This window comes from Equus przewalskii, chromosome 15 (assembly GCF_037783145.1).
Source record: "Equus przewalskii isolate Varuska chromosome 15, EquPr2, whole genome shotgun sequence".
Classification (NCBI taxonomy): domain Eukaryota; kingdom Metazoa; phylum Chordata; class Mammalia; order Perissodactyla; family Equidae; genus Equus; species Equus przewalskii.
Genome location: NC_091845.1, coordinates 54,829,137 through 54,855,578, shown reverse-complemented (window position 1 = coordinate 54,855,578; position 26,442 = coordinate 54,829,137). Strand labels below are relative to the sequence as shown.

The 26,442-nt window shown below is 40.0% G+C and overlaps 1 protein-coding gene across 8 annotated transcripts in view; it reads right to left on the bottom strand.

Moving 5' to 3' along the window:
- Window positions 1-10,213: 10,213 nt before the first annotated feature.
- The window catches only part of GADL1 (glutamate decarboxylase like 1), a 158,046-nt gene continuing 141,817 nt past the window's right edge, over window positions 10,214-26,442 (bottom strand). For all 8 annotated transcript variants that reach the window (XR_011527107.1, XR_011527110.1, XR_011527108.1 and 5 more), the window contains one exon: window positions 10,214-11,855. Coding sequence is in view for 4 of the 8 variants with exons in the window: in XM_070575908.1 (XP_070432009.1) it covers window positions 11,682-11,855 (174 nt within the window). In the remaining 4 variants the exon portion in view is untranslated. The remainder of the gene's footprint in view (window positions 11,856-26,442) is intronic.

The following is a 26,442-nucleotide window of genomic DNA, read 5'->3' as shown; positions in this document are numbered from 1 at the left end:
CCACATCTACCATCTCATCACCCAATGTTTTTGTCTCCCTGCCAATTTATTTCACATGTGACAGTTTTCTTGAGATGATTTTATACTTAATTTATCTAAATATTAAAGTATTTGATATTTCTTCATTTATTCATCTAAATATAAAAGCATCATTGCCAATATCTGCTATTTCCAGTGCAAGGCTGAGTTGTAGAAGCATGAGTATATGCAGAATGTACTAATAAGTGAATAAACTGATAAAATAATACCTCCTTTTCACGGTTATTGTAAAAATTAATTAAATAATATCTGGGTAAGCATCTAGCACTAGAATGTATTTAAAAAAAATAATTTATTTCTACTTTTTACCCTCCACCACGTCTTACCACTTCTGATCTCTTTCTTTCTCCCTCTCTCTCTCCCTCTCCTTCTTCCTCTTCTTCTCTTCTTCTTCCTGATTCTGTGGGGTCAAATTATTAGTCTTTTTCTTCCAGCACATTGTGGATATTTCTCATTTCTTCCCATTCAGGCAAGTCTGAGGAGCCCATCGTAGCTTGAACTGGTTGCGTCTGATGCTCCGGTTCACCACTGCAGCTCACTCAGGTCAACGCTCCACCAAGAAGGAAACTGATATATAATCTAACTAAATCCAGAATACTCTGGATTCCTGTCATCCACAGTAACTCTTGTTAAGTATTTTTTTCCCCTTATTTTCAGGATTTAATCGTTATTTTGATGGGAAAGCAGAGAAAGGATTTCAGGGACAATTATTCTTCAAATTAAGGAAAGTCATCAGCACTCAATCAAGCTCACAATGGGGTCCAAAGTCATCCAGACACACAGCTCCTGTTCTTAACTCAGCAAACTCCTTGATGAACATTCACTGGAGCTTTTCTTATTCTGACAGTAAGAAGCAAAGGTGATCCATTTAGGCAGGATCAGGCCCGAGACTGGAGCCATTCAATTATCATTTCAGCAGGCAGCATCACACAACACTCAGCTGGCATGGAATCTGAGATCAGCAACAGCAGCAGAAATGCTAATCACTGGTTTCTAAATGCCAGGCACTTTTGAGGAGGCAACAGTTGGCACAAGGGCACAGTTTTTCTTCAGTTTTCATATGCAATGGCAATTTATGGTTGTTAGCATACTTCAGTTTTCTGAGTTGTATTACATCCTTCTTATTGCAAGTTACTTGCTTATCCAAAATCAAATTCACCCACTTGCCTGCCAAACCAGCTCTCCTTCAAGTTTCCCTGGTAATGACAACCACTCTTTCGTTTACTCAGATTCAAAGACTTGCATCAATCTTCCACATATGCCTTCACTCATCCAGTGCACCCTGACTTTGGCCCTTTAGAATAGTGCAATTCACACATACATCACACACATTAAACTGCTGACTTGAAAAGGTGAAATTCAAACCTCAGCTAGTATTCATGGCAGTAACCTTGGTACCAATTTGATCTCATTTTAGAAGTCAAATCTTCATAGCTCTAACTGTCAGGCTCTGTTGACTCTGCCTTATTCCCCATCTTTGGTATCTGGATTTTATTATTTAGGCTTGGTCTCTCCAGTATTCAATTCATGTTATTTCCAAGGTGTAGAGAGGGCAGTGCTGCTAGATTACTGCATTCCTGTTAAAATCTCCTACTACCGTTATGGCTTCAGAGAACCCAGACCGGCTGCCAACACCTGACCAGCATCCTGGTCAAGCCAGCCCCAGTTGTATAAGCACGTGCCTTCAATCTATAACCCAGTCTCAATCTATAACCACACACACATACACACACACGCACACACACAGGCTAGGAGCAGAACCTTTGCCTTAAGTCTATATCAGTTGAGGTCTTATTTCCATGGTCTTACAACACAGACCAATACAGGTAGGGGATGCTATGCTACTGTGTAAATGTGCAGGATTAGGCACATGAATGTTTTTCCACTGGTTTAGCTAGCCACAGGAGGGATGGAACATGCCCAAGTGCCACATAATCTGCTTACATGTAATCTCCAGGATCTGTTCTTCACTCTTGATTATTCACTCTTGATTATTGAGAAGTGATGCAGAAATTCCCACCTAGAATTTATTATGTGGCCACAACTATAATGGGCATGCAGAGCTTGGTGGAGAATCCCAAACAGATCCTCACAATTTGCACACCAGCTTGGGAGGAATATGTGTACTCTTGCCTGGCAGACCAGCAAGTCTCTATAACATGAATGTAAAACTGCCCTGGAAGCCATGCCATTTGGGTTGTGTAGTTCTGCCCTAAGGATATGAGAAATACAGAAACTTATCCACAGGCTCCAGGGTAACAGCCAGTAAGCACTAAGTTGGGGCTGCTGGTCCCAGGGTTGGAAAATTCCTCTCTATAGGCCCAAATCTGAGTCCTTGAACACTTGACCTAATCATTCAAGTAAAAATTCAACTCACGCGTTGACTTAGGTATAATGTGGAAGACATATTTTTTAATTTACCGTGGGTTCTTCACTGTGACAATAGGTCCTGTTCTAAGAGCAGGGAGGTGAGGAGGTAATCAGTGTCCTCAAGCATCCATTGCTCATCCCCTTCCCTACGCAGCCCACCAGCAGAAAGGGACTCCATCTTCAGAGAGGACGGCTGTGTTTCCATTAAGGCATAAAAACCTTCTCATCCCTTCTTCTCCAACTCAAAGAACTCTTAAAGCCTTCAAATAACAGGATAAAAATTGTTTAGGATTCAGCATTCACTTGAGCTGCAATTTGTGGCTATTTGTGTTCTGCATTATTGTCAGCTATCAGTCAGAACTGTAGAATATTTCAAATGTGAGTTAGTACTAGGCAGTGTTAGTGAAGTGTTAACCAACCCACAACTTGTGATGTCTTAAGGTGGATGTGGCTTTAGTCTTACACACTCTTGTGGGAAAATATTTAGAAATCAAAATCATACTTATCCCAAGAAGAAAATTTTTCTGAGATAAGTTAAGCCTAAATTCATTTTTAAGGGGAAATTTCTCTTTTTTGGCAGGGGCATGTCTACTAACCAGAACACTTGACAACTCAGTTTGCATCATGTGTTTTAAGATTAAAGGTGATTTAAGAGTTTTCTCTAAGACACGGGTTAGTTATATCACATTTATGCATCCGAGGGTCCCCTAATTAAAGAAGTTATCTCCAAAGGGAAAGCAATGTACCTATTGCCAACCATCCTTACTGCCACAATTATTTACTGAGCAGTTACTATGTGCTAAGCCCTCTATGGATATCATAGTCTAATTTTTACAATGCACAGAGATATATAATTATGACTAGTGATACATTTATTTTAGGAAAATTATAAAGAGATCCTTCTGGGTTGTTGGAAGGCAGGCAGAGAAGGCATCCCTAAGAAACTGAGAATCAAGCTGAGATCAGAGCTGTAAGCAGAAATTCAGTAAGGTGAAGGGAGAATAGCATTCTAGGAAGAGGGAGTACCACGTCAAAGGGTTTTGACACATGAGTAAAGAGGAGGGGTGGCCGCGGGGCCAGAAACGGACGTGACAAAGCCAGAGCTGGGTCCCAGTGTCCAGTGCCTTCCCGATCCTCAGCCTGGATCCTGGTTCCCTCACCACCTGCATGGCCTCCATGCACAAGGGGTGGGGGTGGGGCAGCGCCTGGGTGGAGCACAGGGAGGGTGGACCCTGCAGGGCAGGCCTGCTGGTTGGTAAGAGCAGCTGGGGCTGGGCTGGGCGCTGACTTCCGCAATAGCATGGGGCACCCCGGGGGTTGGTGACGGCCTCAGGGAGCACAGGCTGGGGCTCTGGGAAAACCTCGAGTGTACTTTTGCTGGCAGCTTGATGATGGCTGGTGGGCCTCCTCCGTGGCTGCAGGAGTCGGGCGGGGCATTCGGTGCCACATCACAACTGAATTGATGATATTAATGGGCTTTGCAGCCTTGGACAAGTTATTTACTGCCTTCAAGCTTCAGTTTCCACATTTAAAAAGTGGGGATATCATACCCATTAGGATGGCTGCTATGAAAAAAAAAAACAAAACCAAAAAACAAAGAATAACAAGTATTGATGAGGATGTGGAGAAATTGGAAACTTCGTGCCCTGTTGTGGGAACATAAAATGCTGCAGCCACTGTGGAAAACCGCATAGCATTTCCTTAAAAAATTGAACACAGATTTTTTGTATGATCCAGCAATCCCAATTCTGGGTATGCATCCAAAAGAAGTGAAAGTGGGATCTTGAACAGATACTTGCACACCCACGTTAATAGCAGCAGTATTCACAACAGCCAAAAAGGGGAACAGCCCAAATGTCCATGGACTGGTGAATGGATAAACAAAACGGTACATCCACACAATGGAATATTAGTCAGCCTTAAAAAGGAAGAAAGTTCTGACGCATTCTACAATAGAGATGAACCTTGAGGACACAATGCTAAGTGAAATAAGCCAGTCACAAAAGGACAAACACTGTAGGATTCACCTGTAGGAGGTCCCTGGAGCAGTCAGAAAGAACAGTGGATGCGGGGCGAGGGGTGGGAGTGGGGAGCTGGTATTTGACGGGCAGAGTTTCAGTTTTGCATAGTGCTGGAGATGGTCACACAACAATGTGAATATACTTAACATACCGAACTGTACACTTAAAAATGGTTAACACAGTAAATTTTATGTTACGCATCAAAAAAAAAAAAAAGAGGAGGGGTGGCATCCGAGAGAAGACTGAATTTTCTGGCCCTCGGTGGGAGGGAGGCAGGACGACACAAAGCTGAAACTGTATGGGAGCTGCAAGGACGCAGGGCCTTGGCAGCCATTTGCGGAATTTGATCTTTATCCTGAGAATTGAAATCACTTGCCTCCGCACAGCTTTACTATCAGAACTGAGAACTGAGATTACTTGCATCAACATGATTTAACTGTGTGTTTCAGGAGATTCTTGCTCAGAAAGTGAAGGTTGTAAGTCAATGAGTAACTTTACCGTTTGCTTAGGAAATTCCTGCCAACCAATTTATCCAGACAAACACTTAATTCATCGATCCCACTAGGACAAAAGAGTTCTTACCCGCAGAAATAGCTTGCTTAGCGCTTAACAGATTCCATATCAAGCCTTGCGTCAAGACTCTCACCTTGCTGTGTCCACCAATCCTAAACTATTACATGATGAACTGTGTACCAATCAGTTTGCCTTGAAAGACCCACCTTAAGTCACTTGAGCACAAACCTGAATGTGTAAATTTCTTCTTCCAACTTCCCCCTTCTGAGATGCCACTAAAACTCTTCCAAGGCAGTGTTCTCTCATACTCAGGAGGGCTAATAAACTCAGTTTTGCTTGACCAACAGGTTTTCTGTTGGCCTTTTACAGAGATGCCAGTTGTCAATCCTAAGAGTAAACAGGAAGACATGGCAGGTTTTTAAGCAAGTCAGAGATAGGATAGGTTTCGTGTTTTAATCTTGCCGTAGTTTGATGAGTAGATTGGACAGACACCAGAATCAACGCATGGAGGCAGTAAGGAGGCTATGGCAGTAAGGAGGAGAGGTGGAAGAAGCTTGGAATTTGGACATAACAACGGAGATGGGATAAATGGAAGGTTTGGAGACGTGTTTTGGAGATAAATCCGGCAAGGCCTGCCAATAGATTGGACAGTCAGGGAGAGAGGGAGTCAGAGATATCAAGCATGAATTATAAATTTTGGTTTGTTAAAGTAGATGGAAAATGATGGCACTCACTGAGATGGAAACATGGACAAACAAACAGGTTTGAGGAGGAACGTGGGGTTGGAGACAGAAAATCACGAGTCAGTTTTGGACATGCTGAGTTGGATGACACCCAAGTGGAGTTGTCAAGTAAGCATTTGCACATGTGGTCATGGAACTCAGAAAGGTCTGAGAAATGAAGCTATGGCCAAATACTCAGGAAATAATTATTTTCACCTCTACTGTGTGGTTCCTGTTAAAATTTCTTAATATTTCAAATCAAAAGGCCCTCTACAGTGCTGCCCTCCAAGTTTAATGGCAAAAAGCAGACAGAGAAATTCCTATATTCTGGTTTGAGAAGGGGGCCATGACAGTATAATATAATTATTGCCCTCTGAGACCAACTCAGTTCTTGACATTTTTGGTTGCCAAGTGACTGTGGGATGCCAGACATAGTCAGATGGCCAGGATTTGTCCCAGATGGCTCTTTCCTCACCATATAGCTACAGCAAAGTGAAGACATTTAGAGCCTGGGCTCTGGGGTATAGTGGACCTAGATTTGATTGGACTGATCTACCACTCACTAGCTTGATACTCTTCGAGAATGTTCTTAAACTATCTGAACCCCAGGTTCCTCAACTGTAAAATGAAGATAATAATAACTCCCACCTGGGAGTTTTTATTTGGGGTTTTGTGAGGCATAAATAAGACCATGTAAATATACTAGTTAGCATAGTGCTTGGCATAGTACAGACTCAGTAAATGTTAGCTATTGTTACAATCATCCTTGGTTTTCCGTATTAGAGGATCCTCAAACTTGTGGAATTTGGCCATGAGAAATGCCATAGTTGCAGGACTAATGAGGTAAAGGAACAGGAAAATTATGGTATTTTTCTCCTTTTGGCTGCTATACTCCACATAGTCCCTTCCCCCATGGGCCTTTATTTTAAGGGTCTGTGTATCCAATTTTTCGTTTGATCAGTCTCATGCCAGTAAAAAAGGAAGTGGAAAAAAGAATGAGAACTGAGAACTCTCATTTTTCTCCATTTGTGACTCCAGTGAGACCTAGGGTTGTCCTTTGCTGCTAGAGTTTTGCTGCTAGAATTTTCTGTGAAGAGCTGGTCAAGAGTCCCCTTACTGTACTGCTTCTACTAGATTGTACTGCCTACAGCCCACTGCTTCCTGAAAAGAGCACTTTTTTTGTGCATCCAGTTGGATTACGCAAGTTTAATCCAATTTTCTTTGAGTTAAATCGTATAAAATAAATCCTATACAAATTAGAACAAATCAAATCAGTTCTAATTGGTTGACATGAATTCCCACAAGATCAGGCTAGCTCAAATGGAATGTGATCAAAGCAGAGATAGAAAATTGCTTCAAACCGGAATCAGGCCAGTTCAGATTATATTGGGTGAGTTCAGACCAGTTTAAATTAAGAGCTATCAAACTGGTCCTGAAGAGATTAAATTGAATCTAAATTTTTTTTCCTCCAGTTCAAAATTGGCTCTAATTGAGTTAAGGGGATTAAGACATTTCCAGTTGTGTCAATCCATTTCCAGTTGGATTAGATAAATGTGAATGGGGCAAAGCTGATTCTGCTCAGCTTGAACCAGACAGACTGGAATCCAAACAGTTCAAAGGGAAGCAAACTTTACCAAAGTAGCTTAATTTCTGAGCTGTCCGGAAAAAAAAAGGTGCTTTAAAAACTGGTGCCACCCAATGCTTGTGTCACAGTGGCAAAGACTACCAGTTACTCCCAGCATTCATTCTCCTATTTTTCTTTACTACTAACAAAACTTCTTATATGGTAGTGGGCGTAAATATATCTAGCTAAAAATGCCCAAAAACCAAAAACTACACTTCTCTGTCTCCCTCAGAAGCAAAGTGTGGCAAATGAGGAAGTGGTGGGTGGGCTTCTCAGAAAGTTCCTTTCTATTTCTTGCTGCCAGAAATGTGGAGGAGATGGCTGGAGCCACAGTGCCCAAAGTGCAACCATGAGTAAAATTTGATGATTGATCTATCTCAAAAGATGGCAGAGCAAAAATATAGAAGGATCTGGGGTAGCTGACAACATGGGAGGTACCATCTGTTACAAAAGCCATCAGTGCCTCTCCCAAATCTCCTCAACATTCACTGATTCTGTTGAAGGCTTTAGTTACAAGCACCTGTACTCTCTGCCTGAAGTCTTCCTAGGGCCACAGAAGCATGGTCGAGATTGTTAGGGAGCTAATGGCCCTGCGATCAGCCCTCAACCAATTACTCCACTAACGGATTAATGCCCCATCTTCCTCATCCCTCAGGTGGGACATCTCTGAGGTATGTCTACATGCTTTCCCAGAGGTCAATGGCAGCATTGAGCCTCAGTTGTCCACAGCATTAATTGGCTCACTAACGTGCACTCTCCTGGTTTCCATCTCTTCTCCATCTCACTTACCGCTTCCCAAACAGTATTTCTTGGGATCACCAAATGAATAGGCTGCTTGCTTTCAAATCCTTGTCCTTGTGTGCTTATGAGATAACCAAATGTAATACACCATCTCTGGATTGTCTATCTTGGGGCTTCTTTTGTATAAAGAAAAACAAATCCCTCTAATGAAACCGGAATCATTTGGGTTTTCTGTTATATGCTGTTAAACCTCATCCTCTCTAATCCAATTAGCAATATGATACCTCCTTAAGTTTAAATCCTTTTATGTTACTAGATCTTTTTTTGGTAACCAGAACCATCGGTTAAAAATCAAAAGCCAGAAGAGGAATTTACAAATCTTTTGATTGAATGAAGTATGATGACTACTTGAAGAAATATTGAAAGTTATATTCTAAATGCTTATTTTTAGCAAATAAAATTTCAACAAATAAATGGCCTGTATATTGCCAACTCTAAAATGCATCTCAGTTCTTCCTGGACCCATTGGCAGCATTTGATACAGCCGATCACTCCCTCCTTCCTGAAAAATGCTTCTTTTCCTGGCCTCTGGGTGACCACTCTCTTTTGGTCCTTTCTCTGCCTTATTGGCTGCTCCTTTTCAGTCTCCTTTGCTGGCTCCCCTTCATCTTGAGCTGTGTCCCAGGGCTCAATCTTTGGCCTGATTCTGCTTTATATCTACAAACACTCTCTAGATGATGGCACCCAATCCCATAATTTGAAATCACATCCTTATGCTGATGGTTCTTAAATTTATATCTTTAGCCCCAACTTCTCCCCAGTGTTGAGACTCAGAGGTAACTACTTATATCATATCTGGCTGGCTGACTTATAGACAGCTCAAGTTTTCCATGACCAAAACCAAGTAAAATTATTCTTCTTGCAGTCTTTTTCTCAGTACACGGCAATTCCTTTCTTATAGTTGCCCAGGTCAAAAGTATATGAAACTATCCTTAATTCCTCCTTTCTCTTTGAACACTCCATTCCATTAGCCAACCCTATCAACTCTATCTTTAGATGCTTCCAGAATCAGACCCCTCATCACCGCTTCCTTCACTACGTCTCTAGTATAAACTACCATGATTTCTGGTTTGAACTGTTGCAATTGCCTCCTAATTGGTCTCCCTGAGTCCACACTTGCCCCATGTACACTCTATTCTCTGAACAGTAATCAGAGTGGTCCTTCTAAAATATAAGTTGAATCACATCAACGCTCTGTCCAGATTGTCCAGTGGGTTTCCATCTAACTCTAAGTCCCCACCTACAGGGCCCACTGTACTGACTCCCAGATACTCCTTTACTTCATCACCTGCCACTCACCCCATCTTTCTCTCTGCCCCAGCCATACTTACCTCCATGTTGGTGCTTGGACATACCGTGGATGCAGCTCCCCAGGTCTCTAGCATGGCTTACCCTCCATCTAGAACACCCTTTCGCCGATACCCACATGGTTCTCCCCCTTACTTCCTTAGTCTTCACTCAAAAGTTATCTTATCAGAGAGACCTGCCTAACCAACTTTTCTCCAATAACACACCCCACTTTTACTTTCATACTTAACACCTTTATTTCTTTAATTTTTCTTCATCTGACTTGTTAGATATTTACTTGTTGATTGTTTGTCCCAACTAGAGTGAAGGCTTCAGAAGAGCAGGGACTTTGTCTGTTTCATTCACTGCATATCCCCAAGACCTAGATAACTGCCTGGGACATAGTAGGCACACCACCAATATTTTTAATAAGTGAACGAATTACAGTTTATCAAAAAATTACTCTTGACCATTCAATCAAATACCTGATTGGGTATGGTATATCTGACCATTTTAAGGAAAAAAGAATGGAATTTTCAAAGTATCTGGTAGCAGTTTTTTTCACTGATCAAAGAATTGCCATCTCTCAGAAAAAGGCCCAACAGGAGCTGAGCTGTGGCTCTTGAGTTTCCCAAGGCTTGCCTAATAGGTGAAGAAAGATTAAAAGAGAGATAAATCCATACTTTGCTATAACTGCTTTTTCCATTTTATTCAAGGTGTTAACTAAAAAACATTATATAGCTAAAATGCTAACCAAGCCCCATTCATTTCTAGAATGTATTGATACAATTCAGTAAAGAGGAGACGGCCAGAAAAGAAAAGTCAACAACACTAAGTGTGTGCTAATGTTGCTTTTAATTTCACGAAGCCCAAAGTATTGCAAACATCAATTTCAGGAACATTTTATGAAGATATTAAAACAAAAAGGCAACAAGAAATTCAAAACACACACAGATAGTTATCACCAGAGATTGAAGTAATTCAGAGAAAGATTAAAATATTTGACCAACAGAGATACAGAGAAACCACACACCCTAAAATGCAAATATGGAATAAAAGCAAATAGTACACATCTGCTTCTTACTCTTCAAAATTTAAACGATACAAGTTAATGATGGAGTATGAAAAGGTTATTGAATACACTAAATCTAATACTTGAGCGCGCTTCAATCATTTGCCTTCCAAATCGGAGTCTAATTAGGTGCGTAATCTTACCTTGTTGAACTCTGCACTCACCCCTCTGAATTTTGTTTATTTCTTAGCCAAAGAAAATTCTCCTAGAAATCTAGGACCAGGATCAGAAATAGAATTACTATCATCCACTCCCAGGAGAAATGGAGGAGATGTTTGCATCGAAATGCGTCTAATTCCCAGATTCTCTGCCCAAAATAAACCACTTAAGAGTCTAAACAGACATTTCAAAGCTTGAGAAAGGGAATGTTGTATAACCCTGGACTTGATTCTCGTTATTTCCTACAAGCAGAGAGCAAGATAAGAAATGGGCCCCTCAAACTGAAGAGGTACACGGTTAAAGACATACATATCTAATGTCCACTCCCAGCTAATGACACAAATGCTTTTGGGAAGTGAGTTAGGAAACATCTCATACAGTTTCTCTTTTAAAAAATAGCTTCGATATACTTCTGATGCCCCTAAACACTTGTGCTACAGATGCCACAGCTGTATTTTCAGACTGGCTCAGGGGCCGCTGAGATATTAGATATCACTTTGCCAGCCAAACATCACGGTGATTCTTCCATCATTACAAGATTTCACTAAACCACTGCCTCTCAGATTTTACCTTGCCTTGCCATCACCTGGAGGGCTCCTTAAAATACAGAATACTGGGCACCACCCAAGAGTTTCTGATTCAGCAAGTCTGGGGTGGGGCTGAGAATCTGCATGGCTAACAAGTTCCCAGATGATGCTGATGCTGCTGGTCTAGGGACCACACTTTGAGAACTGCTGCTTTAGACTATTAATTTATATGTTCTTTAAAGAGCAACGCAAGCTTAGAACTCAGGCCCCACGTGGTACTTACAAAACTCTCCTCAAGGCTGTGTCCCAGGGCCAATCCTTGAGAAAATCCATTTTCACTTCCTGCTTTATAGCAACAGTAGTGCCCAGGCAGCTAAAGAGTCCTTAACACTATTGGCTTAGCATTTTGGTTTTGCTGGGCCTGGATGGAGCATGCTTTCTATTTCTCACCAGAAGGGCTGCAATCTCCTATGTGTCCCCAGACTCTCTGGATCTGTAACCCTCCCCGGGACGGGATCCATGTCTCTGGGGGACCAAAAGCCACAGCTACATGTCTCTACCCAGTAGGTCTATCTCATCCAGGAGGAAGTCCATGTCCTCCCGGCTCACTTGAGGGCTGATCACCACCTGGCGGAAGAAGTTGACCTTCCCCCGGTGCGGCTGGTAGCTCAGCATCAGGCTTCCCTTCTTCATCATCCTCTCCTTAATGGCTGGGGCCACCTGCATGGGTGAGAGGAGGGGAGGAGGGGAAAGATCAGAACACCAAGGCGTTGCAGCGGCATTCTAACCAGTCCACTGATATTTACTGGCATCCACTGGCGTGGATCCCGCTCTCATGTACACAACAAGGTTGACATTAATAATATAGTCTACCGAGAACTTATGGCATAGAAGGACTGATTCAAGCGCTTCAGATATGTTAATTCACTTAATCTTCACAGTTAACTCCATGAGGGAGATACTACTAATATGCCTCTTTATAGATGAGGAAATTGAGGTGTATGGAGATTAAATAAATAGCCTCAGTCCTGTGTTCAGTAAGTGGGAGAGCCACGATTTAAAACCAGGCCGTCTCACCCAAGCCCACGCTCTGAAACCTAAATCATTATGCAATGCTGCCTCATTAAAAACAAATCGGGTGTCCTCAGGTGTCAGTCTCCGAAGAGTCAAATCTTACATTTGCAAATTTGTCTGAACTAAAAAATACTCCACTTCAGGCATCTTGAACGAAGAAAATAAGTCATAGATGGAAAAAACCCCCACAAAATAACAGCCTTGCACTGATGATCTACCAAGGAAAACACTAATATGGGTACTATGTGCAGTTCTATTTTGAAGACTAACAGTTTATTAGTTTATTAATAGGACAAATGAGAAATATAAACACTCTGTCTTTTATTAAGAAGTATAAAGTTGGTAACAAAATTAGGAAGCCCGTATTTTAAGGATTTCTAGCTAACACGAGAAGAATGAGCCCTGATAACCCAAATGAACAAATTTTTCTAAAAGTTTAACATTTGAAGAAATTGCTCCAATAAAGAACCATACGGGAATATCAGTTCATTTTCAACTCAGTCATGTGACCATCCAAAATTTAGGTTAAAAACTTTTTAAAAAGTGAAGTTAGATTTTGAAACACTGAGTTAAAGAATTAAGAATCTGCTCTTACTGGCTTGGAAATGCAAGCAAAGGTTTTCCATTTTCATTTTATTTTAACTCTAAAAAGTTTTGAGCATGTCCTCCGTGAATATGTGGAAAGGAAACATAAAGAGTTTCTGTCCTCATCTTCTCAGGAAGATGAGATTTAGCTAATCCAGAAAGGAGGAATGTGTGCTAAATAACATCAGGCACAATGTGCTTTAAAATTCCATGGGTGAGGGGTATAAACCTCAGTTCCCAGAAGCCTGTCTCATAGCGTGACCATCCGCAGCATTCTAGTTTTTAACCATACCTATGTTTTGTCAGATACCCCCCTGAAGGCAAGCCAAACTACCTCATCTGATGCTCAACATAAGGTTGATCTGTTCTAAAGCTTAGGGGAACATTGGGTGTTTTAGACATATGGAGGTCTGATGTGTTGGACTCCAGCACAGTCTTCTCAAGGGATGTTCAAGGGTAATTTTAACTAAGTACTTTTTTCCTCATGTGCTAATTTTAGAACCTAAATCTTGTAAAAGTTGGACAACATGGTGCCTACGACAGCAAAAACCAACACCCAATCACACTGCTATTCTAGCAAAGGATGGAAGTCTCCCACAGTGTAAAAAGATGGGAAAAGAAGATATACAAACTTTAAAGAAGACTAAATGTAGAAAAAGAAGATGAAATCAGAGGTCAAATTAGTGAAACCACGTTGACCATCAGGTTCTATAAATTACTAGAAATGTGTCACAAATCTTATTCTGAGCTTTTCAGAGATTAGAAAAATAGCCTTAAGTCAACACCACCTCCATTCTCTTGGCAAAAATTAGACACAAATGTCCATTGGATGCTGGAAGCTGGAAGCTGGTAGGCGACCCTCTACTATGCCTCTTCATGTCAGTTTGAAAACCTTGAATTTGAATGCTCCAAGCATCAACTGAGTTTTCTTCCAAGGCTCTTTATGCAAGTACCATTTGTTATTAGAATTATCAAATCTAGTGAAATAACGTGTAAGCAAATGAAAGGTGAGTGCAAAATAAAAGTGCTTTCCATAAAATCTAAGTTGAATCCTTTGGAAAGACTAGATAAAGCGGGACTGACAAACATCATTGCTGTCAAGTTAGGTGGGGTAAGTGAATGTAAAAGCTTTAAGACAAAACCTTGAGAGTGCAGACTGATTCTGCACACAGATGGTTACACAGGTGCCTGAGCACTCACTCCTCTTAAAGGAACCTGAGCTGGAAATGACAGATGATTTCTGAAGAGTGTAGTTTGTGAGAGAATGGTAGAGGCCTTCTAATCATCAGACTCCTACTCGAGAAAAGCCTCACTTGCTTTTGGCTTTTGGAAATCCTCACTTGATGAAAAAAATCTTTCCACCAAAAGATGGGGAAATAGGGGACAGCCCCATGGCCCAGTGGTTAAGTTTGGTGTGCTCCACTTCAGCAGCTCAGGTTTGGCTCCTGGGCACGGACCTACACTACTTGTCAGCAGCCATGCTGTGGTGGTGACCCACATACAAAATAGAGGAAGATTGGCATGAATGTTAGCTCAGAGTGAATCCTCCTCTAGCAAAAAGAGGAGGATTGGCAACAGAGGTTAGCTCAGAGCAAATCTTCCTCAGCAAAAAAAAAAAAAAAAGAAGAAGAAAGAAAGAAAGAAAAAAGATGGGGAAATAAACGCACATAGATGTTAAAATATTTGAGTTATGTATATATCACATTTTTTTCTAGGATCATTTGCTTTAACTAACCCATCCTCATTGCCTCATGTAGGAGGGCTTCTGGTGTGGATGTGGATGTGAATGGGTGGACGTGCAAGGACATGTATATGCACATGCACGTATGTGTCTAAGTGCATGTGTGTGCACAGTATGTATGTGCACATGCTTGTACGTGCACTTGTGAGTGTTCACAATCACATGTACTTTAAACTTCTAACCCATTATTTTTGATTTATTGTTCTTAAAATCCTCCTATTTGGTCACAGGGAAATGCAGAATCACGGTCTGACAGGCTCATGACAAAGGCATGTTTATTTTTAATTCAAAGAAACAAGTGGCCTCTTGAGTGTAAACTGAAGGCATGAGAGAATAGTGCAGTAGTGCCAGGGCTGTCAACATTAGGAAGACCTGGTTCACACGGGACGGATGTTTGGCCAGGAGAGTCACAGGCTATCAATTTTAGAGCTTACAGATTGTGATTCTGGATTCTGTAGATTTTTTTTTTTTAGATAAAAATTCCCTTCATATTCCTCTCCATCCTCCTCTAGGTACCCAAGGCATAACTGGCTCTGGCTTAGAGCCAATTTTAAATTTAAAACAGGCACTTTCTTGGCCCAAATCTAATTTGCATTGTCTATTCCTGTTTGCTTTTCAAAACTCTATTTTCCCCTCAAATGATACTTTACACCTTACCTTGGGAGAGCATCAGAATTTTGATTCCAGCTCCTAATGTGTCAGAGGGTCGCATGAAATAATATCAAAATGAGTGTCAGGTTTGCATTTCTTATAAGCAAACCAAAAACATTTTCTAATGTGAGCAAGAAAGATGAAAGTAAGAGAGCCCCTGGGATGTTTTCACATAAAGATGTTTTTGATCTTTAAATTCTTGCTCTTGTGTAAGGCATAAGAATGTGCTTCTGCGGGCAGAACATATGACATAAGGAGCAAACTTCTAAGCCAAATTGTGTCACTGACTTTCAAACATTATAAATAAATGACTAAATATCTATATGACTCAGAGACCCAACTAAGCAAGGGCTTGACAGTACAACACACATTTTATTTATGAATCCCTGAGTATAAGCTTAATTCCTAGAGGCAATTACCCCTAGGCAAGAGTGGAAGGCCTCCTTTGTCTATAAAAACTTCATAGGGAGAGCAAGCCATAAGGGACACCAAGGCTAATAGTCATCAAATCTCTGTGACAAATTATAATTGTAGTAGAAGCTGTTGTTAATAAATATTTTACCAACTCATTCCAATTTGCAAAGCGCCTTCGCTTGTCTGATTCTCATGAACTCAAATTAAAGCTTATTTGAAACGAACCTGTGTCTTTGCAATTTAGGGACCAAGAATGTTTTCACCAACAGCGAGGTTATCACCTTTGCACTTAAAAAAAATCAACCATTTCCTATTTATAAAGCTCCGAGCTTGCTCCAAGGCTGGATGACTTGGATATTCTCTATTGCTGATCACAACAGAGAAACAGTCCTACTCCGACAGGACGGAATATTCACAGGGGAAAGAAAATATGCACAAACTAAATGCGGGGATCTGAACATCGCCCCAAAACGGGGCATGCACGGAGGAAAGCAATTTGGCAGGAGTGGATTGCTTTCCGGCTCTCAATTATTTTACTGCTAGTTTCCCTTCGAATTGTAAATCAAATTCTTTTCTCGTGCCTCAGTGCGCTGGTCCCTGCTTCTTAAGTGGAGGAAAAGCCTGACGTCTCTATTTGGTTGCACAGGAACTTAATTGACAAGTTGCTGTGGGATTGCTTTTCCTCCCTTAAATTATGTCCCAGCAATGATTTAGTCATTTACACAGAATTTTGTTGTTGCACCCCTGCAGCATAAAATAGCAGTTGATATTTATAAGTTGATATTTATAAGTTACTTATAAAGGGGAACAAAGAGAGGGAAGAAACCCTCTCTCATTCTGGCCAAGTGCGCTAATTTGATAACAAGAAATTGAACAGGCACCATCATAGTCTTTTATTAAAACAAAATTGTAATGTCCATAAAATGGCATTCCTTCTTAAAAATGTGTAACATATTTCATGTTAATAACAACACATTTTTTTTCAATATACAAGGTGTTTCTCAAACTCCCTGTGAAGAAGTTTCTTTTTTCTAATGTATTACAAAAACACATTTGCAACATACCATAAACATGAATTATTAAATGAAAATGAATTGCTACATAAAAATGAAATAAAAAAGACACCCAAAAATACAAGTCAGATTTGGGTTTTTAATTTTTAAATTCAACAGCAAAGTTATTCTGCTAAGTTCTTATAAAAGTTTCTAAACAATAACTCTTAATTTCCATACTTTTCTTATTGCAGACAGGTAGCATCCAGCTCACGGATCTGCACTGGGCTGGGGGCTCCATTTTGGGGAGTGCTGCTCTGTTTATCTCCCTTGGCTCCTTGCGGGTGTACATTATTTTAGTCATGAATCTTGATGTTATTTTGCATATTTATTTCTGCTTATGGGCATGGTCGCCATACCTTTTTGAACGGTGTTTTTGTATTCCACCCTACCACTGCGCCATAGTTTACCTACACGTTTCCCAGTTGTTAAATCTTGTAACTGCTTCAGTTATGATAGCATTTCAGTGAAACCATGGACTCAATCGTGAAAGTTCTAAATCGGTTCCTCAAAGTCCGGTTTAGATTGATTATAAGAGTAAATGGTTCAAAATGTCTTAGACTTCAGGGTCTTTAAACAAGTTCTCCTATAACTTGCTATGAGGGTGAAATAGTCACATCTTCACCTGTAAAATATAGGGCAGCACAATACCCAGGGTTTCTGAGAAGCCAACCCATAACTAAGGAGGTGATCCTTTCGCAGCAAATATGAGGGACAAAAACTACATAAGCTTCTACTATGTATGACTCTAGACAGTGATGTCTACCAAATCCAGAGAGATTTGTATTTTCTTAAATTCTCCCCTAAACCATGAACAAATCGATGTTCCTCAAACTCCAGATTTTAGAGCTGTCTTTCAATTTCAGCTTAATTAATCCACATCCCATTTTTTCCAAGGAAGCAGAGATTGAGGAGTACGAGGCTAAACTCATCATAATTTGTAAATTTTGTGGATAGAGCTTGGAGCAGGCAGGCAGACTAATAAACTGAAGAATAAATTATGAGAGTTTTATTGCAATCAACATTTTTTCTAAGATTATCTTGCCTAAAAGTGAGTTGTATCAAATAAGCAAAATTATCTACAATAATTTTTCTCTATATAACTATCCACTTGAAAGAGTTTTTAATTTCCCCATATTCACACTAAACTTTGTACACCTTTGGCCCGACCGTATTCTCCAGAACAGAGTTTCTAGCCATACCAAAACTATTCCTTGTGATACATGGTTAAGCAAATAAACACCGAGAAAGCAATATAGTGGGAGATAATTCAGTGGCTATACTTGAATGTTAGTTGTTCTATATCTGGGGTGGCAAACTTTTTTTCTGTAAAGCTCTACATAATAAATATTTTAGGCCTTGTAAATCATACAATCTCTGTTGTAAATTCAACGCTGCCTTTGTAGCATAAAAGCAGCCCTAGACAGTATACAAACAACAACAAAAAAGTATGGCTGTGTTCTAATGAGACTTTATTTAGGAATGATAAAATTTAATATCATACAATTTTCACATGTCATGAAATATTATACTGTTTTTGATTATTTTTCAACCACTTAAAAATGGTAAGCCCATTCGTAGCTCCTAGGCTATACATACATAGGTGATAAACTATATTTGGCTTTGGACATCTTTTACCAACTTCCTGGTCAAAATGGAAAAATACATTATGATATGTAAAATCTACCCCTTCAAAGGAAAAAGTGTATAGAAAATTATGTTCACTGGGCTTTTTTCAGAAATTCTGCATTGAGCCAGGAAATGATAAAGGTGTTCTCGACTCTCCTTCTCCAGCAGAGCATGAAACCAGAGCCACAGATGGGTGGGCTGGGTTGCCATTGTGGCTTTGTTTCAGCACACTTATTCTTGAACAATCACAAAAAGTAACTTGCTTTATTCTTTCTTCCCAGATAATCTGGGTTCCAAAGAAGCCCCATCCTCCAAGTTAACTTGAGGTAGACGCTCTTGAGTAGGATATTAAAATCTAGCTCATGCAAAGAGTTGGCATGAAATGTTCACACTTTGTACCTGGCACTCAACCCAAAGCTGTTTCTGAGACTTAAGCTACATAGCTCTTTTCTCCGTCGTCACTTTTTTCTTTTGGACAGTTTGGGGACATCTCAGATTTTCTGAGTTCAGATAGAGATACAATGTGGATCAAGGTGGGGCCCAGAATTCAGGGCATAAACAGTATCAAGGACCAGACTTAAATGGAAGAATTCCAGTCCAAGAGAAGAATTAGCAGGCCTGAACCACTCAGAGAACTTCCATGGGCTTTCCATGTGCCTTCCTTTTTCTAAGAAGGGTGCAGGCCAGTGCCCCGGCAGTCTCGGAAGCAAATAGAGTTTTCCCAGACTGCGCAAGCTGATGGTCGATCAACCATCTGAGCAAAGCTACCCTGGAGAGATTACCCCTGCAGTCCTGAATGCTCAGTTCTGTAGATGTAGAAAATTAGACATGTGAGAAAGCCGGCAATTCCTTTATTTGCTCACTAATTACTCTGGTATTTATCTCCATAACAAAAGCATCGTGATGTTCCTGTCATGAGCCAGTGAATGGAAGGCCATCACAACACCCATATTTGATCACAAAGTCTAAGCATAGATTTGCATCTCTGTTTTCCTTTTAACTTCAATTAAAAAAAATAAAGGCTGGGGTCAGCCCTGTGGCTTAGTGGTGAAGTTTGGCATGCTCTGCTTTGGCAGCCCAGGTTTGTGGCTTCGGATCCTGGGCATGGGCCCACACCACTCATCAGTCACACTGTGGCAGCAACCCATATACAAAATAGAGGATGATTGGCACAGATGTTAACTCAAGGCTAATCTTCCTCAGCAAAAAAAAAAAAAAAAGAAAAGAAAAAGATTTATTCTTCACTGGAAAAGTGTATTCCATCAATTTCTGATCATGAAAAAGTGCCACAATAGGCTGCGTGTAAGAAATTACTAAAACCTAAATGAACATTTTTATCTTTGACCAGATATCTGGGTTTCCTTTGTAAATAAGAACTGGCTTTTCCTTTACACATGCAACTCAGAACATGTAGAGTTGAATTGGGCTTTGAATTCAGCTAAATATGTATCCTCCAGTTTGTAACCTCTGTGTTACCCAGGGAGGTTGCTGCTAAATGAACAGCTGTTGAAAGAAAACATTTCCTTATGGTCTAAATATACTGTAGTCCAAAGGAGAAAGTAACTTTTTTTCAGTCTTATATAAAAAATTCTCTGTGGTAATGGTAAGATTTGCATCTTTAAAATGTAGTAAATGCAATCTCTCACCTGATAGAAAACAGTTGCTACCTCACATTATAGAAAGCTTTCCTTTCTATTTCTAAACACATTTGAGTAATTTGTTCTTGCCCTAAATGTGACATTCTATATAGAATAGACATTTGCTCTCCTAACACAACTTGCTTTTGTCTAAAATCGTTCTGAGCCCACAGCCCTGAACTGCAGAAGTTTTGGTTATGCCTAATCATACAGGCAGTTTCCGCCCCCCCATCAAGGAAGAAACATCAGTACCTGCCAGAACAATGCAAAAACGCTCACACATTTCTTAGAGCATTTGGCGATTCAAAGTGGAAAACTGTATGGTACTGTAGTGTTGGATACATGACCACTGGACTCTCCGTTCTATTCAAAGCTGAGAGGACATGTAGCCACATGAGATCAGGCAAATAACCTCGACTCCCAGTGCTCAGTTTCCTATCTCTGGACAGGAGATGATAATAACAGTACAGTGATTCTTCATAAGACTCACAAAACATGGAGTACGATACTGTAGGTGCAGCGTGTAAGGCTGTGAACAAACAGAGAGTACATGATGGAGATCATTGCTTTTATTCAAGAATAGTCTAGAGCACAAACTCTGGAAAGGAAATGGAGCTCTAAATTGGGGTATTTCCTCCCAGTTCTACCACTAATTGAATGTCCTGAAGCAAATCACTTAATTTCTCTGTAGGTCTGAAAATGAGAAGAGTCATGTGGGCCACTCTTGGGTGCAAAGAATGAAGGTATTTTGGACATGGCGGCACTTGAAACTTTTCTTCCTGGTGAGCACTGTGAACTAAGGGACGCTGTATGGCTCAGGGCTTTTTGGGGCTCTACAGCACGTCAGACCAAAATGTGGCCGCCATACTTAGGAAATAACTCATGCATAATTATAGAAGATTTCAGTTGAGTTGTAGTTGACAAAGATAATGTTATCTTTCTTTATGTCTGATTTTGCAGTTTTTCTTTTGTATTTTGGAGCCATTTTCAAAAGCTAGCAACTATTTTTACATGCCCCTATTCAATTCCTATGCTCCTTATGCTTACTTTGCCTGTTGATTGAATAAACCAGCTCTGTTCACACTAGAGTGACTAAATATCCAGTTTCCTCAGGACAGACTCAATTTACACCTGTAATTATCAACAGCATCCGTTTTCACTGTTACAAATGTCTCAGTTTAGGTGCCAGTTATAAGATTTAGACTAGCCATACATAGACCAACAGACTGGTTTAGACCGATCTGGGACCCAGTGCCTGAAATTTTATGTGACTTTGGGTAAATATTTACCTCCTCTGGGACACATATTCCTCTTCTATTTGGAACTGCTAATCCCCTGGAGGATTGTTATGTGTACTAAATGAAATAATATATATGAATGCACCAAGCATAGGGTTTGGCATCTGCTAGGTACTCAATAATACAAACTAGTATTATTAATTTCTTAAAATGAATTTGTTTTTAATCAATTTACATTCACACCTAGTCTTTTATTATACTATTTCATTATTATCCCTTGAGATATAGCATTTGAAAGTGCTGAGAAAATATGACTCGTAATTTATCTTTTCTCCCAAAAGCATCTAAACCGTATTTAAATAATTTTGAGAGGTTGTAAATGAGCAGTTTTGGAAATTAAATCTTGCACCTCATGTATGCCACTTCTATGTTAATCTTCTATTTAAGTTCCAGATTTTTTTCAAACTGGGACAAAAATTGACAAAGTCAAGTCTTTTTTTCCTTCAAAAAGTAAGACAGTTGTTGATTATCTTGGCAGTTTGGTGGGGGTTGGGTGGGGAGAGAAGCTTTCCACTGAAATGTATCGTGGGCAGGGATGAGTTTCTACTGTATTCTAGAAATTTCTATGTGTTGTGAAAGCATTTTGCAGAATATAGAAATATTTTATAAGTAAAAAATTTACTTCTTCTTTGGATATGTGAAAAGGTCATATACTGAAAAGGTCATTTGTCCCTCTCTTCATGAGCTTGTGTCCAAAATTGTACAGTCTCCTTGTGCTGTCCTGCCACTTATATTTTTATCAAAGGAAGGTCAAAGGGCACTATGAGATACTTTCCAAATGTACCTGAGGATACAAATCACCTGGCTCCAGGCCCCAGTCCAGAGCAACTAAATTTGAATCTTGACAGGATAGGTGTGGTGGGCTATATATTTACCAGGCACCTCAAGTTCTTGCTATCACGATGCAAGCTTTGGAACATGGAGAATGACAGTCCTTAACTAGGACTTTGGAAGAGGTAATGGTGAGGTAGGCGGTGGGAGGTGTTTTGGACAGGAAAAACAATTTTGAGAGATGAAGGGAGATGAGATTGGGAATCTCTCCTTCTGGAATTGCTTAAGTCTATTTTATAATAAACCAGTGACCTTCAAAGCAGTTGCTAGCCAACTTTTCTGTTAATCGTAAAACCTGGTAAAGTGTTTGAAACACTAAACTATAACCCAGGAAACAATGAATGAAACTCTTTGTTTTGATTGCTTGAAGAGTCAATTTGCCTCTTCTAATATATTTTCTGCCATTCCTTACCTGCACAATTCCTCTTTTACTCTTTTGCACGACCCTCACTCATTTCCCCTGATATCCTCCCCCTATAATTTAGAGACGAGTTGCATTGATATAAGTCTCTTGAGCTTAAATTATGTAAAATTGATGGTCTATAGCCCATGAAATCATACACATCTAAGAGATCATTTCAGCTTGGCAGAACATGGAGAAACAGGCCACACTTTGACCGGGTATACCTTTTTTCAAATATGGATTTTTACCCTTATTTTCCTCCAGAGTATATCTCAAAAGCAGACATGCACAAAATAAAAAAGTGCTTCAACTTAGAAGAACCGCCCTGTTTATACCCTTTCCGATGCTGATGAGCAAAGCCACAAAAATGACGAGCTTAGAATCCCAGAAAGACTGAAGAACACAGCTAGCTTCACATTTGGTGTTTACAACATAGAAATGATGATGACAGCAATTCCAATAAACGTAATGTCAGTCATGTATTCACGGCAGCTGAAATGACAGCCATAAAAATAAACCAAACTGAACTGAATGCTTTAGCTGAAGAATGGACACAATAAACGTTTTACATACTCTATAAAGCAAAAACTTAATACCCAATTGTGTCACAGCAGCCATCTGAGCTAACAGCTCCTCAGTAACTGTAGTGGGCCAACTCCCAACTTTTAGCCCATGTTGAGAGATTCCTATATTGTTCCTTAAAATGACAAGTTATTCGGTAATTCTCTGCCAGAGGTGGTACCACCTCTCTAGGGCATTTGGAAATGTGTCTAAGCATTTCTGGTTGTTGCAATGACTGCAGGGTGCTGCTTGCATTTAATGCCCAAAGGTCAAGGGTGCCAAACACTCCACATCATTTAGACTAAAGCTGCCTAAGGAAGATGCCATGTTGCCCAAAATGCTACTGATGCCCTTGTTGAGAAACACTGGTCAGGAGCCCCATGTGTTCCAGGGACACCTTCTACAGTTTGTCTTGACACTTCTGGATTATTTCAATTTCTCTCACGAGTTCTTAACCTTGGTCCAGAACAGATGACTAAATTGATGAGTCAGCAAAGTAAATAGGATCCTCAGAGGCAAAAAGTACTTCGTTTGGCTTCCCTTAGATTCTTTTTTATTTAGGTCTTATTTTTATCTTACTTTTTCCCAACTTTACTGAGGTATGATTGACAAAAACTGTATACGTTTACGGAGTACAATGTGATGTTTTGAAATACTGTACATCGTGAAATGATTACTCAAAGATTCTTAACATATTCAAAGAGTATCACTCCATCTGAGAGGAGAAAATGAGTAGTCCCAGGTCTCTCTCTAGGTCCTCTTGGCAGTGGTCCAATATTTCTAATTACTGCATCTGTCCAGTTTAGCGAGGACACAGCTTGGTGACCCTCGGGTTGGCCCCAGCACTACTGCCCACTACCGTAAGCAGCTCGGATTCACCAGTTTTCAGCCACACAGATGCTGTATTCGCATGTCACCCACACATTCAGTGAGACAAGGAGCACCTGAAAAGCATCCTACAGAGGATGACAATTCTGACTCCTTTTCCCACAGCTTTTCTCAGGGTAACTTTCCCTGAGAATCCTATTCCCTTTTGATATTTGGCAATGGGCAATTAGCAGCTGAAATTCTCTTTTGATTCATTACATGCCAATAAGCTTCTAACTGGCTGTTAGAGTATAACAGCTTTTTGGGGTATAAATGCAAAACCCGTACCTAGTGGCACAGGCACAGATGTGGAGGTGGTCCCAGTGTTGGCACAGTAAGAATTTTAAGGCACAGAACCTGCATAATAGATTGGGAAGCTTAGCTTCCTGAGCAGCAGAATTATTGGTTTTTATAGTAGATTCTGGGGCCTGACAAGGCAGAGAATAAAAAGGAAGTGATCCCACGGTGCTATGCTGCTCTGTCCTAAGAGACACCTTGCTCCACACAGGCTGCCAAGGCCTTCAAACTACACCTCGGTGGGGTGCCCACCGGCTTGCACCCACCCTCCTGCACCCACCCACCTGCATCCTTATCTTGTTTATCGTTTTTGTGCACTGATTATTTGCTCCTGGAGTAAACTGAAGTCCAAATTGCCTTTTTGACCTTTTTTTGGTCAAGTGAAACACAGATGTTCATTGTTCATCCAAAAGTTAGTTGCACACGACATACTCCCACCTCTCCCTGTGGCTTTTCTTTGCATCTCTATTTATAAGCAGTTTTCATATCTTTTCACTGCATTTCTTTATTCAGCTCTAGTGCATCCTAAAATGCCTGGTATTTCAACCTCAGAGGCAAAATCTGAACTTTTAAAGTCATATGTTTATGTACTTTATTTTTTACTGAATCAAAGAGAGCTACCATGAGGGTATTTAAAAATAATTATTGTTCCTGTATTACTCATAAAAATATTGAGAAAATGTTAAGTGTTAGGTGTTCCTCATTGAAATCGGTATAAATACTCATAAAGGGTTTTTACAATTAATGCTGTAAATATTAAGCAATGGCTTTTAACAGCAATCCAGACAGTTTACATAAGCAATAAAATGCTTTAGGTTTGCACATTTTGAGCAAATTAACAAAAGTGAATTATACGTTCTTTGTTAGGGAGCTCGCTCAATACTCTTTAACTCAGTGTTTAAAATCGGAAGTTGCTTTTTCCTCGAAGTCATGGTGGTCCAGTTGTGTTCCAGAGGGCTACAGGCTACAGTGTGCTGTGGAGGGGGAGAGAGCCTGCCACAGGGGGCAGGAAGGAGGCAAAGCAGACAGGGCCCTTCTCGGCCTAAACCAAGCCCCACTTTACCTGTCTTATGTACTGGAATTCTATGTAAGAGTTTGTTTGACAGCAAGGGCTCTGCCATTTAAAAAGACCAAGTTTGAGTTCGATTGTCAATGTATTTATTTTTATCATTATTCACGATCTATCATTTTTGAATAGCTGAAAAATAGCCCTCAAGATGGTGGCCCAGGGAACGCTTCTACCTGCCAAGTCTAAAGGGAGAGAGGAGCTCTTGGAGTCTGACATTCTTGACCAAGTTGGGGAAACTGAGAAAAAGGCACAGAGAAACAGGTTGCTTTGCTAAACCCAAGCTTCTTTTGCTTAAGAGTTAAGGATGTCTTACGTTGTCAAGTCATGTTCAAGTAGAATAATAATAAGCAATAAATATTTCACATAATTGAACCTCAAGTATGTCTCAAGTACAGTGCCATAAAAATCCATGTCACTTTCCAATCAAAGGGCTCTCTTGCGTCTTGCGGGTAATCATTATTCCACACCTATATGCTTCTCTCCTGTAATCACTCCCAGGGTTTCAACTTCTGCACTGGCCATTCGAACATCTTCCTTTTGCGAACTGCTTCTTCAAGTTCTTTGCCCATTTTGGGTGCTCATCTTTTTCTTAGTGATTTAAAAGAATCCTTTATCATTAAGAACTTTAACTATCTGATTGCTTTACATGTTGCAAGTTATTTATCTGCTTTTAATTTTACTTTTTAGTTATTTCATGTATAGTTTTAATATTTATATAATTAGACCTATCAACTATACATATGATGTTCGACTTGGAAAACCTTTTCTATACCAAGATTAAATAAATACTTTTTTCTCATTTGATTTTGATACTTAAAGCTTTTAATCCATTTGAACATTCCATTGGTACCTTGCATAAATTAGATATGCTCCCTATAACCCCACTTTTAACTAGGATTCTCAAAACCAGTGATGGAATAAGCCTGCCTTTCCAGTATGTACTGAGAACATGTATGATTCCAAGAACACTTGGGTCTGAGCTTTCTATTCTGTAATATTAACATGTCTGTGCTTGGGAGAATCCAAGCTGTTTTATTTATTGTAATGCTATAAAATGTTAAACTGCTTGAGAGGGCAACTCTCCTTTTAGTATCCATCCTTCTTAAAATCTTCTTACTTATTATTACCCATTTAGTCTCTTAGATGATATCTAGAAACACGCTTGAGAAATTTAAAAAAGCAAACCTTCCATTAATAT